This window comes from Phytophthora sojae, assembly GCF_000149755.1.
Source record: "Phytophthora sojae unplaced genomic scaffold PHYSOscaffold_9, whole genome shotgun sequence".
Taxonomy (NCBI): Eukaryota; Oomycota; class Peronosporomycetes; order Peronosporales; family Peronosporaceae; genus Phytophthora; species Phytophthora sojae.
In genome coordinates this window covers 223,537-239,630 of record NW_009258123.1, presented here as the reverse complement: position 1 = coordinate 239,630, position 16,094 = coordinate 223,537, and the positions used below count along the sequence as shown (strand labels likewise).

General features: G+C 56.9%; 6 protein-coding genes across 6 annotated transcripts; 3 read left to right on the top strand and 3 right to left on the bottom strand.

The window, feature by feature from the left end:
- Positions 1-451: 451 nt before the first annotated feature.
- On the top strand, positions 452-7,384 carry PHYSODRAFT_254604 (acetyl-co-A carboxylase; the record flags this gene model as incomplete). The annotated part of the gene is made up of 1 exon (XM_009536001.1): positions 452-7,384. The coding sequence occupies one exon, from the start codon at positions 452-454 to the stop codon at positions 7,382-7,384; it is 6,933 nt and encodes a 2,310-aa protein (XP_009534296.1).
- Positions 7,385-7,596: 212 nt separating this feature from the next.
- PHYSODRAFT_347727 (hypothetical protein) lies at positions 7,597-9,936 on the bottom strand (the record flags this gene model as incomplete). Its single annotated transcript, XM_009536000.1, has 2 exons — positions 9,817-9,936; positions 7,597-9,706 (listed from the first exon to the last, which is right to left on the bottom strand). The coding sequence occupies exons 1-2, from the start codon at positions 9,906-9,908 to the stop codon at positions 7,597-7,599; spliced, it is 2,202 nt and encodes a 733-aa protein (XP_009534295.1). The 5' UTR covers positions 9,909-9,936.
- Positions 9,937-11,010: 1,074 nt separating this feature from the next.
- On the top strand, positions 11,011-11,292 carry PHYSODRAFT_396282 (hypothetical protein; the record flags this gene model as incomplete). The annotated part of the gene is made up of 1 exon (XM_009535999.1): positions 11,011-11,292. A coding segment is annotated over one exon (282 nt), but the record flags the coding sequence as incomplete, so codon positions are not given.
- A 240-nt stretch (positions 11,293-11,532) lies between these two features.
- Positions 11,533-11,781, top strand: PHYSODRAFT_441694 (hypothetical protein; the record flags this gene model as incomplete). The annotated part of the gene is made up of 1 exon (XM_009535998.1): positions 11,533-11,781. A coding segment is annotated over one exon (249 nt), but the record flags the coding sequence as incomplete, so codon positions are not given.
- A 1,923-nt stretch (positions 11,782-13,704) lies between these two features.
- Positions 13,705-14,019, bottom strand: PHYSODRAFT_521816 (hypothetical protein; the record flags this gene model as incomplete). The annotated part of the gene is made up of 1 exon (XM_009535997.1): positions 13,705-14,019. The coding sequence occupies one exon, from the start codon at positions 14,017-14,019 to the stop codon at positions 13,705-13,707; it is 315 nt and encodes a 104-aa protein (XP_009534292.1).
- A 311-nt stretch (positions 14,020-14,330) lies between these two features.
- Positions 14,331-16,064, bottom strand: PHYSODRAFT_522157 (hypothetical protein; the record flags this gene model as incomplete). Its single annotated transcript, XM_009535996.1, has 2 exons — positions 14,331-15,371; positions 15,471-16,064. The coding sequence occupies 2 exons, from the start codon at positions 16,062-16,064 to the stop codon at positions 14,331-14,333; spliced, it is 1,635 nt and encodes a 544-aa protein (XP_009534291.1).
- Positions 16,065-16,094: the final 30 nt, after the last annotated feature.

The window sequence follows — 16,094 nt, the reverse complement described above, 5'->3', positions numbered from 1 at the left end:
GGCACTCCGATTCTGGGGGTTGTATGTATGTATCCATTTCCGTAGCCGTGTTCTATATGTACCCATGCTCTAAAAATAAGCCAGCAAATGATTGGTCGAAACTTCATTCATCGCGCTCATTGGTTGTAAATGGCTGACGTCATTGCGGTGACGTCAGTCGAAGCGCCGTAGAACCCGAGAGAAGCGACGTCATACCCTACCCCCCCGGTGACGCGGGCGCTCGCCAGTGACGTAGGGGCACCCCTTACGTTGCGTGGATCGACGCGTCATCGCTTGCCGCAACGTTATGGCAACTTTGTCGCAGTGACGCAACTTAATGAGCGAGCTGGAATGCACACCGCAAATTGATAGGCGGGCATATCGCCAAGAACGAAGCAACCAGCAAGCAGCCCTCATGGCCGACCATTCCACAACTGGAGCCGCAGGGGAGACGACGCCCGAGACGCAAGACATGGTGGCCCAGGAAGCGCCCCCCGCCGCCGAGGTCGCTGCTGCCGGCGACGCCGCGCCGCGCAGCGACAGCAACCCGCTGAGCTACAGCAGCATGGAGGAGTACGTGCGGCTGCAGAAGGGCTCGCGCCCCATCACGTCCGTGCTGATCGCCAACAACGGCATCTCGGCCGTCAAGGCCATCCGCAGCATCCGCAGCTGGAGCTACGAGATGTTCGCGGACGAGCACGTCGTGACGTTCGTGGTCATGGCCACGCCCGAGGACCTTAAGGCCAACGCCGAGTACATCCGCATGGCCGAGCACGTCGTGGAGGTGCCCGGCGGCTCCAACAACCACAACTACGCCAACGTGGCGCTCATCATCGAGATCGCCGAGCGCTTCAACGTGGACGCCGTCTGGGCCGGCTGGGGCCACGCCAGCGAGAACCCCACGCTGCCCGACACGCTCGCGCAGACCGAGCGCAAGATCATCTTCATCGGCCCGCCCGGCAAGCCCATGCGCGCGCTCGGCGACAAGATCGGCTCCACCATCATCGCGCAGAGCGCCAAGGTGCCCACGATCGCCTGGAACGGCGACGGCATGGAGGTCGACTACAAGGCCCACGACGGCATCCCCGACGAGATCTACAACGCCGCCATGCTGCGCGACGGCGAGCACTGCCTCGAGGAGTGCAAGCGCATCGGCTTCCCCGTCATGATCAAGGCCAGCGAGGGCGGCGGCGGCAAGGGCATCCGCATGGTGCACGAGGAGGACAAGGTGCTCAGCGCCTGGGAGGCCGTGCGCGGCGAGATCCCCGGCTCCCCCATCTTCGTCATGAAGCTTGCGCCCAAGTCGCGCCACCTCGAGGTGCAGCTGCTGGCCGACACGTACGGCAACGCCATCGCGCTCAGCGGCCGCGACTGCTCCGTGCAGCGCCGCCACCAGAAGATCGTCGAGGAGGGCCCCGTGCTCGCCCCCACCGAGGAGGTCTGGGAGCAGATGATGCGCGCCGCCACGCGCCTCGCCAAGGAGGTCGAGTACGTGAACGCCGGTACCGTCGAGTACCTCTTCAGCGAGCTGCCCGAGGACAAGGGCAACGCCTTCTTCTTCCTCGAGCTCAACCCGCGTCTGCAGGTGGAGCACCCCGTCACGGAGATGATCACCCACGTGAACCTGCCGGCCGCGCAGCTGCAGGTAGCCATGGGCATCCCGCTGCACTGCATCCCCGACGTGCGTCGTCTGTACAACAAGGATGCGTTCGAGACGACCCCCATCGACTTCGACACGGAGAAGCAGAAGCCCCCGCATGGCCACGTCATTGCCGCGCGTATCACGGCTGAGGACCCGAACGCCGGCTTCCAGCCCACGAGCGGTGCCATCCAGGAGCTCAACTTCCGCAGCACCCCCGACGTGTGGGGCTACTTCTCGGTGGACTCGTCCGGCCAGGTACACGAGTTCGCTGACTCGCAGATTGGTCACCTGTTCTCGTGGAGCCCCACGCGTGAGAAGGCCCGCAAGAACATGATCCTCGCGCTCAAGGAGCTGTCCATCCGTGGTGACATCCACACCACCGTCGAGTACATCGTCAACATGATGGAGTCCGACGATTTCAAACACAACCGCATCTCCACGTCGTGGCTGGACGAGCGTATCTCGCACCACAACGAGGTGCGTCTGCAGGGCCGCCCTGACCCGCTCATGGTGGTGCTCGTCGGCGCCACGTGCTGCGCGTACCAGGCGTCCAACACGCTCCAGGAGGAGTACGTGAGCCAGATCGAGCGCGGCCAGCTCCCCCACAACCAGTTCCTGTCCCAGCAGGAGTCGCTCGAGCTCATCTACGAGGGCATCAAGTACAACATCAAGGCGTGCCGCAGCGGCCCCATCCAGTTCACACTCTTCTGCAACGACTCGTACGTGCAGGTGGAGATCCGCACGCTGTCGGACGGCGGCTTCCTTGTGCTGCTGAACGGCAAGTCGCACGTCGCGTACGCTACCAAGGAGGCTCAGGGCCTGCGTCTTGTGGTGGACAGCCACACGTGTGTGTTCACCAAGGAGTACGACCCCACGCGCCTGGTGACCAACACGGCCGGTAAGCTCGCTCGCTACCTCGTGGACGATGGCGCCAGCCTGCGTCGCGGCATGCCGTACGCTGAGATCGAGGTCATGAAGATGTACATGCCGCTGCTGACCCCGGAGGCCGGTGTCATCCGTCTGCTCAAGTCCGAGGGCGCCGTTCTGGCCCCTGGTGACTGCATTGCCACCATGGAGCTCGATGACCCGTCGTGCGTCAAGAAGTCGGACGTGTACATGGGCAAGCTCCCGTCGGCCGAGAACGCGAGCGGAAACAGCACCAAGTCGGTCCACAAGATGCGCAAGTCGCTGGCCGTCCTCAAGAGCGTGCTGCAGGGTTACTTTGCCCCGGAGGACCTCACGCAGAAGGCGCTGGTCGACCTGTTCCAGGCGCTCAACGAGCCGCTCCTGCCCGTGGAGGAGATCAAGGAGGCCATGTCGTCGCTGGCCGGCCGCATCCCGCTCGATGTGTTCGCCAAGATCACGGACAAGCTCCAGACCTTCAAAAAGTCGGTGTCGGAGGAGCCCACGGCTGCTCACGAGTTCAACGTCGCCGAGGTGGTTGAGATCCTGGACGAGTACAAGAAGACGCTCGCGACGGACCGTCAGCGCTCGGACTTCGAGGCCTCCGTGCTGACGCTTCGTGACATTGCCACCAAGTACAAGCACGGCCTGATCTCCGGCGAGGAGACTGTGCTGACTGAGCTGATCAACGAGTACTTCACGGTGGAGACTGTGTACGCCAACTCGCACAACATCGAGGATGTGGTGATGGCCCTGCGTCAGCAGAACTCGGCCGACCTCAATAAGGTGTTTGCCATCGCTCGCTCTCACAAGGCTCTGGAGTCCAAGAACAAGCTGCTGCTGCAGCTCCTGGCCCAGATGGCGCGCGGCAACGCCGTGGCTCCTCGCAAGTCGATGAAGACTGCCGCCTTTGTGCCGCTCCTCGAGAAGCTCGCGACGTTCAAGGAGAACCAGTACTCGCTGGTGGCCCTCGAGGCCCGTCAGCTCCTGATCGACAACAAGATGCCGTCCTACCGCGACCGCCTCAGCCAGGTCGAGAAGGTGCTCAAGGATTACATCGCCGACGGCTCGTCGACCGACCTTGCTGCCGCGTGCGACAACTTGCTGGACCAGTCGCAGCCGCTGTTCGACCTGCTCATCTCGCTCCTTGACCACGAGGACGAGAAGATCCGCGAGCTCGCTCTGGAGCTGTACGCTCTGCGCGTGTACCGCTCGTACCTGATCGAGTCGATGGAGACCATGAGCTTCAACGACATCTTCGCCAAGACGTTCCAGTTCAAGTCGCCTGTCGTCGACGCGCTTGCGGTCGGCGTCGCCCCTGCCGAGAGTTACGACGACCTGGCGAGTCTGCTGCGTCGCAACAGCTCTGCCAGCTCGCTGGACCTGGGTGAGCACAACTCGGAGGAAAGCAGCGAGGACCAGGAGGAGGTTGTGGAGAAGCCGCTGGCCAAGCCGGTCGAGAGCTACCAGAAGATCTCGGCGGACTTCGAGCGTCACGGTGCCATCATCCGTCTTGCCAACCTGGAGACTTTCCAGAAGGCGTTCACGGACGTCATGACCCTGTTCCCGCTGGCCAAGAAGACGCTGTCGGTGCGCAAGGACCCGCTCGTGAACGTGCTGCACGTCATTCTTGTGGACGAGCACACGGAGGAGGCCGTGCTTCTGGAGCAGGCTGAGGCTTATCTCAAGACGGTGGACCAGGACCTGCGTGCGCACAACATCCGTCGTGTGACGTTCTCGGTCCGCCCGCAGAACATCGAGAACGTCTCGGTGCACAACGCCGACATGGCGCTGTACCCGAACATCTACACGTTCCCCGGCCGCCTGAACTACAGCGAGGACAAGATCCTGCGCCACATGGAGGCGCCTCTGGCCTACAAGCTGGAGCTGCGTCGCCTCCAGAACTACAGCGTCACGCCGCTGACGTCGGAGAACAAGAACGTTCACCTGTACCTGGCCAAGATGAAGGAGTCCGACTCGCACATCGTGACCGACCGCTTCCAGCGCATCTTCGTGCGCGCTGTGGTGCGTCAGCTGGACCATGATGGCAGCGGCTCTCGCTCGCAGTACGACGCCTACCCGGGCCCCGAGCGCTCGCTGGTTGACGCTCTGAATGCCCTGGAGGTGAACCTTGCCAACCCTCTGGTCAAGAAGTCGTCGCTGCCGACCAAGAACAACCACGTGTACCTGAACATCCTGCCCCAGGCTATCGTGGACCCGCAGTACCTCGAGGGTGTGATCCGCATTCTGGCCTACCGCTACGCCGAGCGTCTGGAGCAGCTGCGCGTGTCGACGGTGGAGCTCAAGATCATTGCGCGCTTCAACAGCGAGGCCCCGGCCATCCCTGTGCGTCTTGTGGCTGAGAACCCCACGGGCTACGTGGTCCGCGTGCAGGCGTACGTCGAGGCCGCTGGCCACGACGAGCCTATCTTCACCTCCATCGGCGACGAGACCCACGGCGAGCTTGACGGCATGCCGGTGACGACGCCATACCCGGTGGTGTTCCCGTTCGACAAGAAGCGTCAGATGGCCAAGGCCATGTCGAACACGGTGTACGTGTACGACTTCCTGGAGCTAATCGAGTACAACCTGCTGCGCCAGTGGCGTAAATACGTGCAGCAGCGTACGCGCGGTGGCGGTGCCAAGATCACCATCCCGAACCTGCTGATGGAGACGCGCGAGCTGATCCTGGACGCCACGGGCAAGTCTCTGACGGGGACGACGCGCCCGCGTGGCCAGAACGACATCGGTATGGTGGCGTGGCTGCTGACGCTGTACACGCCGGAGTTCCCGGATGGACGTGAGATCATCATCATCGCCAACGACATCACGTTCAAGGCCGGTTCCTTCGGTACCCGAGAGGACACGCTGTTCGACCTCGCGTCGAAGCTGGCTCGCTCGAAGGGCATCCCGCGCTTCTTCTTCTCGGCCAACGCTGGTGCCCGCATCGGCATGGCCGAGTCCATCAAGGCCCTGTACAAGGTGTGCTGGAAGGACGAGACCAACCCGACCAAGGGCTTCGAGTACCTGTACCTGACCCCCGAGGACTACAAGGTTGCCTCGGCCGAGGGCTCTGTGAACGCCGAGCTGCTGGTCACCAGCACGGGCGAGGAGCGCTACGTGCTGAACGACATCGTGGGCCGCGAGATCGACCTCGGTGTCGAGTGCCTGCGCGGCAGTGGTACCATTGCTGGTGAGACTTCGCGCGCCTACCAGGACGTGTTCACGCTGACGTACGCCTGCGGCCGCAGTGTCGGTATCGGTGCCTACCTGGTGCGTCTGGGTCACCGTACGGTGCAGAACGCCACGCACTCGCCGATCATCCTGACCGGTTACCAGGCGCTGAACAAGCTCATGGGCAAGGAGGTGTACACCTCGAACGACCAGCTGGGTGGCGTGAAGATCATGCACACGAACGGTGTGACGCACCTGACGGCCAAGAACCACCTTTCGGGCATCTACTCGATCCTCGAGTGGCTGGCCTTCGTGCCGGCGGTTCGCCGCGGCCCGCTGCCGATCCGCGACCTGACGGGCGTGGACGAGATCGAGCGCACGGTGGACTTCTGCCCTGCCGACAAGAGCACGCAGTACGACCCGCGAGCGCTGCTGGCTGGTAAGGTCGACGAGGCCACGGGCAAGTGGGTATCGGGCCTCATGGACAAGGACTCGTTCCGCGAGACGCTTGACGGCTGGGCCAAGAGCGTGATCGTCGGCCGCGGTCGCCTTGGTGGCATCCCGTGCGGTGTGGTCGTCACGGAGGTGCGCACGTCCGAGAAGGTCATCCCTGCCGACCCGGCGGCGCCTGCCTCGCAGGAGAACCTGATGCAGCAGGCTGGCCAGGTGTGGTTCCCCGACTCGGCCCACAAGACGGCGACTGCCATCAAGGACTTCAAGGGCGAGGACCTGCCGCTGTTCATCCTGGCCAACTGGCGTGGTTTCTCCGGCGGCCAGCGCGATATGTTCGACGAGGTGCTCAAGTTCGGCGCTGCCATCGTGGACGGCCTCGTCAACTACGAGCAGCCCGTGTTCGTGTACATCCCGCCGTTCGCCGAGCTGCGTGGTGGCGCGTGGGCCGTGGTGGACCCCACCATCAACGAGGGCATCATGGAGATGTACGCCGACCCTCAGGGCCGCGGTGGTGTGCTCGAGCCGGCCGGTCTCATTGAGATCAAGTACCGCAAGAAGCAGCTCCTGCAGACCATGCACCGTCTCGACGACAAGCTCAAGCAGCTCACCGCGCGTCTTGCCGAGCTGTCGCCCGAGGAGAAGGAAACCGAGGGCGCCAAGATCGCGGCCGAGATCAAGACCCGCGAGGAAACGCTGCTGCCGATCTACGTGCAGGTGGCCACGGAGTTCGGCGACCTGCACGACACGCCTGGCCGCATGAAGTCCGTGGGCTGCATCCGCCAGGTTGTGCCCTGGTCGAACTCGCGCAAGTTCTTCTACTGGCGCCTCAAGCGTCAACTCGCCGAGTTCACGCTACGCCGCCAGGTGGTGGCTGCCAGCGCCGGCGGCCCGCGCGCGACGACCTTCTTGGGTTCGGAGCAGGTGATCAAGGGCTGGTTCACGGAGGCCGTGAACGGCGGCCGTGTGCCGCGTCAGCAGAACGTGTCGGTGTCCGAGCTCTGGTCGCACGGCGACTCGGACGTGCTCGTGTGGCTGTCGAGCGACAAGGAGTGGATCGCTTCGCGCGTGGCCGAGCTCCGCCAGGAGCAGATGGCCTCGCAGGTCGTGGAGATCGGTCGCAAGGACCCCAAGGCCGCTGTGGCCGGCATCCTGGAGGTGCTCAACCTGCTGAGTGACAAGGACCGCGAGGAGGCTGTGGCCGCGCTGCGCCGCGGATCCATCTTCCACAAGTAAGCTGGAGGCGTTGATAGTTTTGCAGGTGTCGTGCAGTGCATGAGTTAGTAGACAGGGAAGACGTGAATGAATATGTATCGCTTCATGAAATTTATGGGTTGGAACCGTTCGTGTCTTCACCTTGAGCAACACAAAAAGCTAAAGGGGATGAAGAGCGGCGATACTTGACTATGGCGCGACGACTACCAAGCGCACCCTTCTCTTTGAACAATCTAGCTGAAGGCGGATCCCTGACGTTGCCTGGCCACCTCCTCAGCCAGCTCCTGGTATCCGGGCGGGCACGACATGGAGCGTTCAAGGCCCGCCAAGTCTGCTACCGACTTCTCGGACTTGCCGAGGATGCTGATGTCGTGGAACTTTGTGATCGTGGGCACGGGGGAGCCCATCTGATCCTCGGCCTCACCCTCGCGGGGCTCTTCGTCGTTTTCCTCTTCGTGCGCCGGAGGCGGCGGCGGGGCCGACTCGGCCTGCAGCTCGGCCTTTTCAGCAGCCACCAACGAGCGCTCGTGCATGTACTCGCTCCAGTCCAGCTTCTTCGGCTCGGCCAGCTTGCCCAGGAACGGCGCGTACTTCCTGACGAACTCGCGAACCTCCTTCTGCAGCTCAGCACGCTGACGCGGGAGCTCATCCTGCGTCGCCTTGTACGTGGGCAGGAGACGGTAGAACAGCGGGCGCACGGTCTTCAACTCGATCATTCCAGCCTCAACAGAGCGCACGCCGAAGAAGGAGAACAGCGGGAACGAGACCATGAGCAGCGCAATCGACGACCAGTACCAGTCCGTGAAGGCCACAGCAGCAGCGAGGTACATGAACCACAGCAGCGGCACAGCCACGATCGAAAACTGAATCTTCTTGCTCAGAACGACGTCGCGCGCCATCACCTTGACCTTGGAGCCCTCGAGCGCCTTCTTCTGCGCCGTGTTGGCCACGTAGCGAGCCAAAATGCCCACGGGCGCGTTCAGAATGAAGGACGGGATCGACGCCAGAAGCAGAATCAGCGTGCCGTAAAGCGCCGAGCCGAGCACGTCGTGAATAGTCCACCAAGGGATGTAAGGAACCTGGTGGTCCTTGAGACCCATCTTCTGCAGCGTCTTGTAGTACGTATCCAGCTTGTGCTGCAGAGCAGCGAGGTCTTCGTGCGCCTGGGGGACATCCTGCAACACCTTGTAGCCCTCGGCGAAGCGGCGGTTGAGGTCCTGCGTTTCCTTCGCCGACAGACGCACACCCGAGCGCTGGAACAGACGACGCGCAGTGAGCACCTCCTGCATGACGCCGTAGCTTGGTGTAGTCACAATCACCGAGCGCATGCTCTCCTCCACGCGGTGCAAGAAGGTGTTGCAAGCGACGCGCTTGTCCTCCTCGTACTTCTCCATTAGCGCCTGGTCCACGGTAATCGGCGTGCCGAACTCCACCGTCACGCGTCCACGGAAGCGGTGGCCACGGAAGTAGTTGAGCCCCACGGGCACCACCGGCACGTTGATGTTGTACTTGTCCTTGACACCGAGCGCCATGATGGCAACACCGGCCTTGAGCGGCAGCAGGTCCGTGCGGTCGTGCGATCCTCCCTCGGGGAAGATACCGATGCAGTTGCCGCGCTTCAAGTGCGTGTACACCTTGGCAAACGTCACGGATTGGTCCACACGCTTCAAGATGCCGAATGGGGCGTTCTCCAGCACGAGCTTCCCCGCTCCGTCCTTCAGCGGCTCACTCAGCAGCAGCTGCGCTTCGTCCAGCACCTGCACGACCTTGACGGGCGATCCTGAGTCCTGCACGCTCTTGCCCTGGTAGCGGATCTGGTCGCCCGGTGTCAGCTGCTTGGTGAAGCTCGTGCCCTCGCCCTTGACGAGCCACTGGGGCTTGCCGCTGCTGGCCCCGCCGCTGGCCGAGCTGGCGGGCGTGACGGCATCCTCGCTGGCCAGCTTGACGTGGCCCACGCCCGAGGCCACCGAGTCCTGCGGCCGCACGACGGGGATGCAGCCCATGATGCGGGCCAGGTGGCCCACGACCGGCAGGTGCCACGACTTCTCGGCGATCATGAAGCCCACCTTGCGCGGACTCGTCATCATGACGACGAGGCCGTCCACGAACTGGTTGGCGTGGTTGCCCGTGAAGATGACGGGGCCCTCGGTCGGGACGTTGTCCAGGCCGATGAGGTCCACGCTCTTGAACGAGATGCTGAGGATGCTGTTGAGGAAGACGCGCGTGGAGCGGTAGATGACGTCGGCCAGGTTGTGGAACAGCACCACGAGCATCATGCCCACGGCCAGCAGGCCCCAGTAGTACGACGGCACGCCCAGGAACTTGCTCACGGCCTTGATGGGGCTGCAACGATGGATAGAGAAAGATGTATAGTTAGTATACGCATGGATAGAGAAAGTATACGCTCGTGGTTAGAGACGGTTAGAGAGAGTTAGAGAGAGATTGCCACGCACTTGAGCGAGTCGACGGCCAGCATGAGCAGCAGACACAGCGCCAGGAACTGCGTCCACGTGTCATTGAGCACCTCCTTGGTGTGGAACTTCATCCTGGAGGCGGTGGGGTGGGGGCGGAAGCGGAGGCTGGAAGAGGGTGGTTAAGTGAGTCCTTGGTCCGGCGGATCCAGAAATGACCTGCTTCCAGAATGGTGGAATGAGAGAAAGCGTTATCTTGGAGTTTGTATGCAGCGATTTGAGGCAAGATCGCGTCTGGCGCGTCACTCACCCGCGGGCTAGAGTAGCGGGACGGCCCCCGGGCTATTATTGACTGGGATTGACTATGGTGTAGCGGGCGGGGTAGGTATGATATTTAGGCAGCTTTTATGGAACCTACACTAATCAGGTGCCGAGCTTCGTGCAACACGCACTCGGGTCAACCGCACATTTGGGCAGTGTCTACGGCAACAATTGCCACTGCAATTTGCTGCATTCCAAGCATCGAATAAGTTACATGCACGAGCGCCATTCATATCATAGCGAGGGCTGGTCGGCGGAAGGCTCGCATCAAATTGATCGAGTGATGCAGCGTGTTCAACTTCGGAGCTGGTCCGGTGACCGGCTTTCCTAGCGGATACTGCTCGAATGGAGCACTTGGATCCGGAGCTTGACACAGTCCGGTGAGTACGGGCTGATGGAGCGCACTGCGAGTTATATGCCCTATAGCATGCATTGTCGAGGCGCGAACACCGGCACCGATGCGACATCCTTTGGACCTCGCGGTCCGCTACTGTGCACGTGCGTGTCCCGGGGTCTCCGACATTTGTCTGCAGCAGGTGTCGGAAAACGGCGAGCAACGAACGCCGCAGTCTGCAATGTATTTCATAGGTGCAATCGGAAGACTATCTTATTGTAAGAGTGGTGGTGGTGGTGGTGGTGGTGTGTGTGTGTGTGGGGGGGGGGGTCTTTTGTTGCATTGGGAGTCCGATCTCAATCGGAAAACTTCATGACGACTAAGGTTCTTCATTGATCAGCACTTTCGTGGTCTCGACCCGGCTGAGTTTTTAGTGTTCAAATTCTGGCAGCTTTGGCAGTGGAGGTTCACTGGCGCTGAAGGTGGCTACCTCAGGTAGCCAGGTGTCGGCGGAGACAGATATTAACAACCAGGGTAACCTTACCAGCCTCTCATTCCAGAATTTGCAGCTTCGACAGAAGATGGTGAGGCTGACTTGTGCAAAGCTTTCCGACAGGAACGTCGTATGTGTCGACATTGGCGAGAGTGAGACGGTGGCAGCGTTGAAGGACGCGATCCACGTGAAAAATGAAGATTTCGAGTGCCTTGCGCGCGATCTGCGGCTCTTTCTTACGAAAAGGAAAGACTCGTTGTTGAGTGGACGTGGCTTGGCAGCAGTGAAGCTGGATCAGCAAGGAAACCCAATTGGATTCGAGCAGATGAAGGCCTCGCTATGGATCAATGAGGCTGAATACTTCGGCAACCAAAATCTGGGCAAGTTCACGTGCTGGTGGTGGCTCCGAAGCGGGTTGACGTAGCCCTTTGGAGTAGGTTGGCAGGACCTGCCTTGGCTAAAGAGCTCCTCGCGTTCTTGGTAGGTGAAATGACCGATAAGGACACGGTCTTAACAAACCCTGGCGTGTTGAAAGAGGAAAATCTTCGATTCCGTTTGGTTGGGAGGGAGAAGGCGATAAAGAAGCCTTCTCCCTCAACAAACGGAATCGAAGATTTTCCGAAGTGCCAAAAACAACACCCGGAGTCATATTTACAACCAAATCCCCATTTGTTCGGGTATCTCTGGTATGGGCAAAACCCGAATGCTGGAAGAAGGCGGCATGATACTGCGGGACTACATGGGGTTGGATGAGCAGTGCATTACCAGTGTAATTGTCCCGTTCTACGATGAGTTTGGCCCCAATCCAGCTGATAAATTGATGACGACTGAGGCTTCACTCGCGTGGCGACTACTGTACCGAGTTTTTCTGCATCACAATTGCTCGCTTTCGTTTGTCGAGTGGTTCCAGTCGCGGATGCCGGCCAATGGAAAACAATTGATAATTACGACAGCCGTGAACGCTATTAAGCTGAAGCTTAACGCTCGCGACCAAGACACACCACACTACCTCTTTCTCGGGATTGATAAGTGTCAATCAATCGAGAAGGACCATGGCAAAAGTCTTGTGGAAATTGTTGGCAACTTCCTGTGCAGCCAGTCGTCGGCAGAGCTGATTGTGTTGCCCATGTTTGCCGCGACAGAATGGCAATCGTTGGCTGACTCGTCGTTTTCAGTGCGGCTTTCCGTGACTCTCCTGAGCATGGATCAAATGTTCAGTATGGTGGAGCCGAATACAGGGTATGCTGAGTTGCCTGAAGATCCTCAAATTTGTCGCGATTTGCTGTCTCTTGGTGGAGTTCTGCGGTGGGCCGTCGAGTACTTGCGGTTGGTGGGAAATGCTCGAGGGAAATCGATAAGGGAATGCTACACGACAATCTGAAACCGCTACGTTTTGACTTCTCTAAGCGCACTGCCAATCAAACAACGCATTCGTTTTGCAGCCTTTTGCTGTAGCGGAATCGACATTTTCTTAGCTCTGAGGGATGCTGACACGGACGACCTTATTATTTTTATTGACCAGAGAACGCGGAGTTTTGGCAGACCTCACGCTAGCAAGTTGGCTATTTTCTCAGAGTTTGCTGAGGCACGAGGGGCTCGTTCGGTGCAGGGGGTCATGAATTGGGTCGTCCCTGTAAATATTGCGGCGTCTGATATGCCTCGGAATTGCTTCTTCCTGAACCGAAACGAGAGTGAGGTGTTTTATGGGACGTTGGCGTCCCATCCGGCGTGTTTGCCTATCATCCCAGTCAACTCGGCACCACAATCTTCTCAAAAGGAAATTAGACAGCTCGGGTCTTCCGGAGGCAGATATTGAGTGAAGAGATCGCGAAGATATGACCAAAACGTGCCGATGGCCTGACTCATTGTTCTTCTTGAAAAGAAGCTGGTGCAGATTGCGTTCATTACCCAGTTCGTAGACTGTTGTAAGTTGTACAAACTTGGACCTCGACGACTAATGCTCGCGAAGAATAAATATATTGGCGGTGCTACTTTTTGTTCAAAGTCGCATTCGAAACTTTCAGGGAATTTATGGAGGCAAAAATATCAAGGTTGGATACTAGTAGTGGGATCCAGCACAAAACCCAGTCAGTTTTTTTTCTCCCCGTAATTTACCAACGAGAACAATCGTAGAACGTTCTCCGCGAAAGAGGGAACAGGAGGTAATTTTCGACGATGGAACCAATAAGTACCTTCTGGTGCGAAGGAGGTCTCCTCCTCACCTACACGCACCACATATAGCAACACCAACCTCACACGCATCAAATGATCATTTCAACTCTCGATAACTTAGCACGAAAGGACGCACTCAAAGGATCTGAGGATAGTTTCGGAACCGCTCAACTGTTCAGAGGCAAATCTTTAAATGACGTTTAATCCTGACAAATAAACTACAAAGTATATAATATCATCATAACTAAGATAATGTGTATGTTTGTATTGAAAAACGGAAATGTTTGTAGTAAGGCTCCGTCAAAAGTTCGTTGTATGAAGCATTCGATAGTAGTATCAAACGTGGAAAAGGCAGAGGCAATGATGACGAACATTTTTAAAGCGAGACTTCACCACGACATTTCGTGTCCTTGTGGCTACGCAGGCAAACGGTGGAACTATGCCCATCATTGTCAAACGAAGAGACATAAATCGTGGACAACATCAATGCCTGAATCTTTGCATGGTCATTCATGGAGATCGAAAACCGTAGAAGAATTGACCTGGGTACAAGCTCGTTCAAGCTAATCCGAATTCCAGAATATTTTTTTTCGAAAAAAATACCATCAGCTTAGGCGAGCTCATCAAGAGCACCCTTCAGCTTAGACATCTTCTGATTAACGAATTCATTCTTCTTCAACCATTCGATGTAGTTGGAATCGATTGCTTGGATTTGTTTGATCGTTCGACCATTGAATTTGCCCCAAGTCATTAAGAATGACCCATCATCGTTGATGAATTTAGCTTTGAGAAAATCACTAATGCCAGGCTCGGAATCAATGAGAATCTTCTGATTCGACAACCAACGACAGTAGCCTGGATCAGAAGCATACACTTCTTCAATCGTCTTGGATTTATGCTTACCAAAATTTAAAACTAAATTCATGATTATTATCGACTGTATCTATATACATAGCCAGCAGGAAATATTTGAATTTTAATTAATTAATTCGAATACAAGCTACAAGATGACCATTTATGATCTAAGGAATAATGAATCAATCGTTGGCTTAAGTCTGAACAGTTTAACAGATAGAGGAGAGTTAGAATTACTTGTGTCCCAGGTTGAGATAAATCTAAAAGTTAAGCAAGTCGCTCGTGGGATAGGAAAAACACTCCTCATAGTAAAAAGCAATGATCGTAGAATTAAGCTGAAGAGTGGTGATTATATAGTTATCGGATCATACAAACGATAGCTTAGTTAGAGGTATATTCGAATACCTCTCCAGTCAATCGATTGTACGTCATCTCATTTTCAAAGCCAACCAGTACAAGCATGTTGCAACCCTGTGTCGAAGCATTCGTTCCCATAACCTGGATGCTCTGTAGAACATCCTTCTCGGTCAGACGAGATACGTCTGCTACAAGCACACGATTGGTTTGCTGCCAGGTTTGGTAATCGATCAGACCATTCGATAGTTCCTTAGTTAGATCACCATTAATCGATCCAAGCTTAGCGAACTCATTGATGAAGTCCTGGAAATCGTAGTCATACGAGATATCAAATACTTGCTGCGAACCAATACGAACATTAAAGTTGCGAATCGACGAACCAGGCTGAACAGTCCAAGGGGCACTATCGAAACACGACTGGAACTGCTGAATAGTAGAGCTATTGAAATTTCCAGACGAAGTCTCAGCAAACGGTAGAAGAGCAACTACCTTGGCATTCTTAAGACTGGCAGACAGCTGTAGATCGAATGCAGTGTTCAGCTGAGTAGAGCTGACGCCAGTACCTGCGCGTTGGTAGAACCATTGCGCATAGTAATCCATGTATCGGACAGTCTTGTTAGGCTTGCTGATCAGAGCTTGAGGATTTTCGAGATCAAGGAATGGTACGTACAGACGAGTAGTAGTAAAAGGGAAATAGGTGCTATCAATGGTTGGCTCAAGAGAATTGGTAATAGCACCCCATGCCACCGAGATCTGACCTGCGGTCGTAGCATTAAATACTCCACTATTAGGAGCAGACCCAGCCGAAGAGGCTACCATGATCGGGCATGATTGACCAGAAACAAGCGTAGTCGATGAAAGCGACATAGCTTTAGTAGTGCTAAGGTTGATTACGGCCGATCCCTGATTTACGCGGAAACGAAGCTTGATCTGAGGATTAGCCATGAGATCAAGCTCCTTGAAGATCGGGTGGAGATCAACTAACTTGATCTTGAGCATGTAATTCCACGTTCCTGCGATAGCAGCAGCAGCAGTTCCACCGGGGACGAAGGCCCCTCGCCCAAACTGGTTAGCAATAGTGTTCGCAGCTCCAGAAGCGATACTAACCCAACCGTTAGTGTTCTGACTGCCTGCTGTAGGTGGATTGGATAGAAGACGCTTTACGAAGCCTTCGTTGGATGCAAGAACTCCAGCACCTGTAGAAGCCGTACCCAAAGCAGGAGTGATATCCGAAGCCGTATTCGAATAACCATCACCATACAGGCTGCTTGTAGCAGACGAGAATAACAACGAGCCAGAGCTATCGGGGAATAAGAAATCCTCAGCACCATGCTTATTTACATAGTCGAGTGAGGTCTCTGCTTGAGCACGAAGGTTGTTAGCAAACAGCTTATACTCACTCATCGAAATCAAGCTCTTACCATTAAGCTCCAGCGACATACCATCGATAACATTCCATACACCGCATTTGAGACCAACGCTCAGTCGGTTGGCAGCCGCAGCAAGCGCAGTAGAAGCATGAGTATTCTTCATACTCACCTTGTACGGAATGACAACGTAGGCATCTCTAAGGCAGGCAAATCCCTCAGCCCCATTAAGCTGAGCTGTAGCATCAATCGTAATAATACCATTCGCATACGAACCCTGGTTTAGATCGATGACGTACGGCACACGCTTTCGAGAGCTGACCTTAACGGCCGGATCGCTCTTAAGCGAAGATTGGTATAGGAATTGATCAGCGAGCTGAGTATCGGACATAGTTGATTCAGTTATATACACTCCAATATA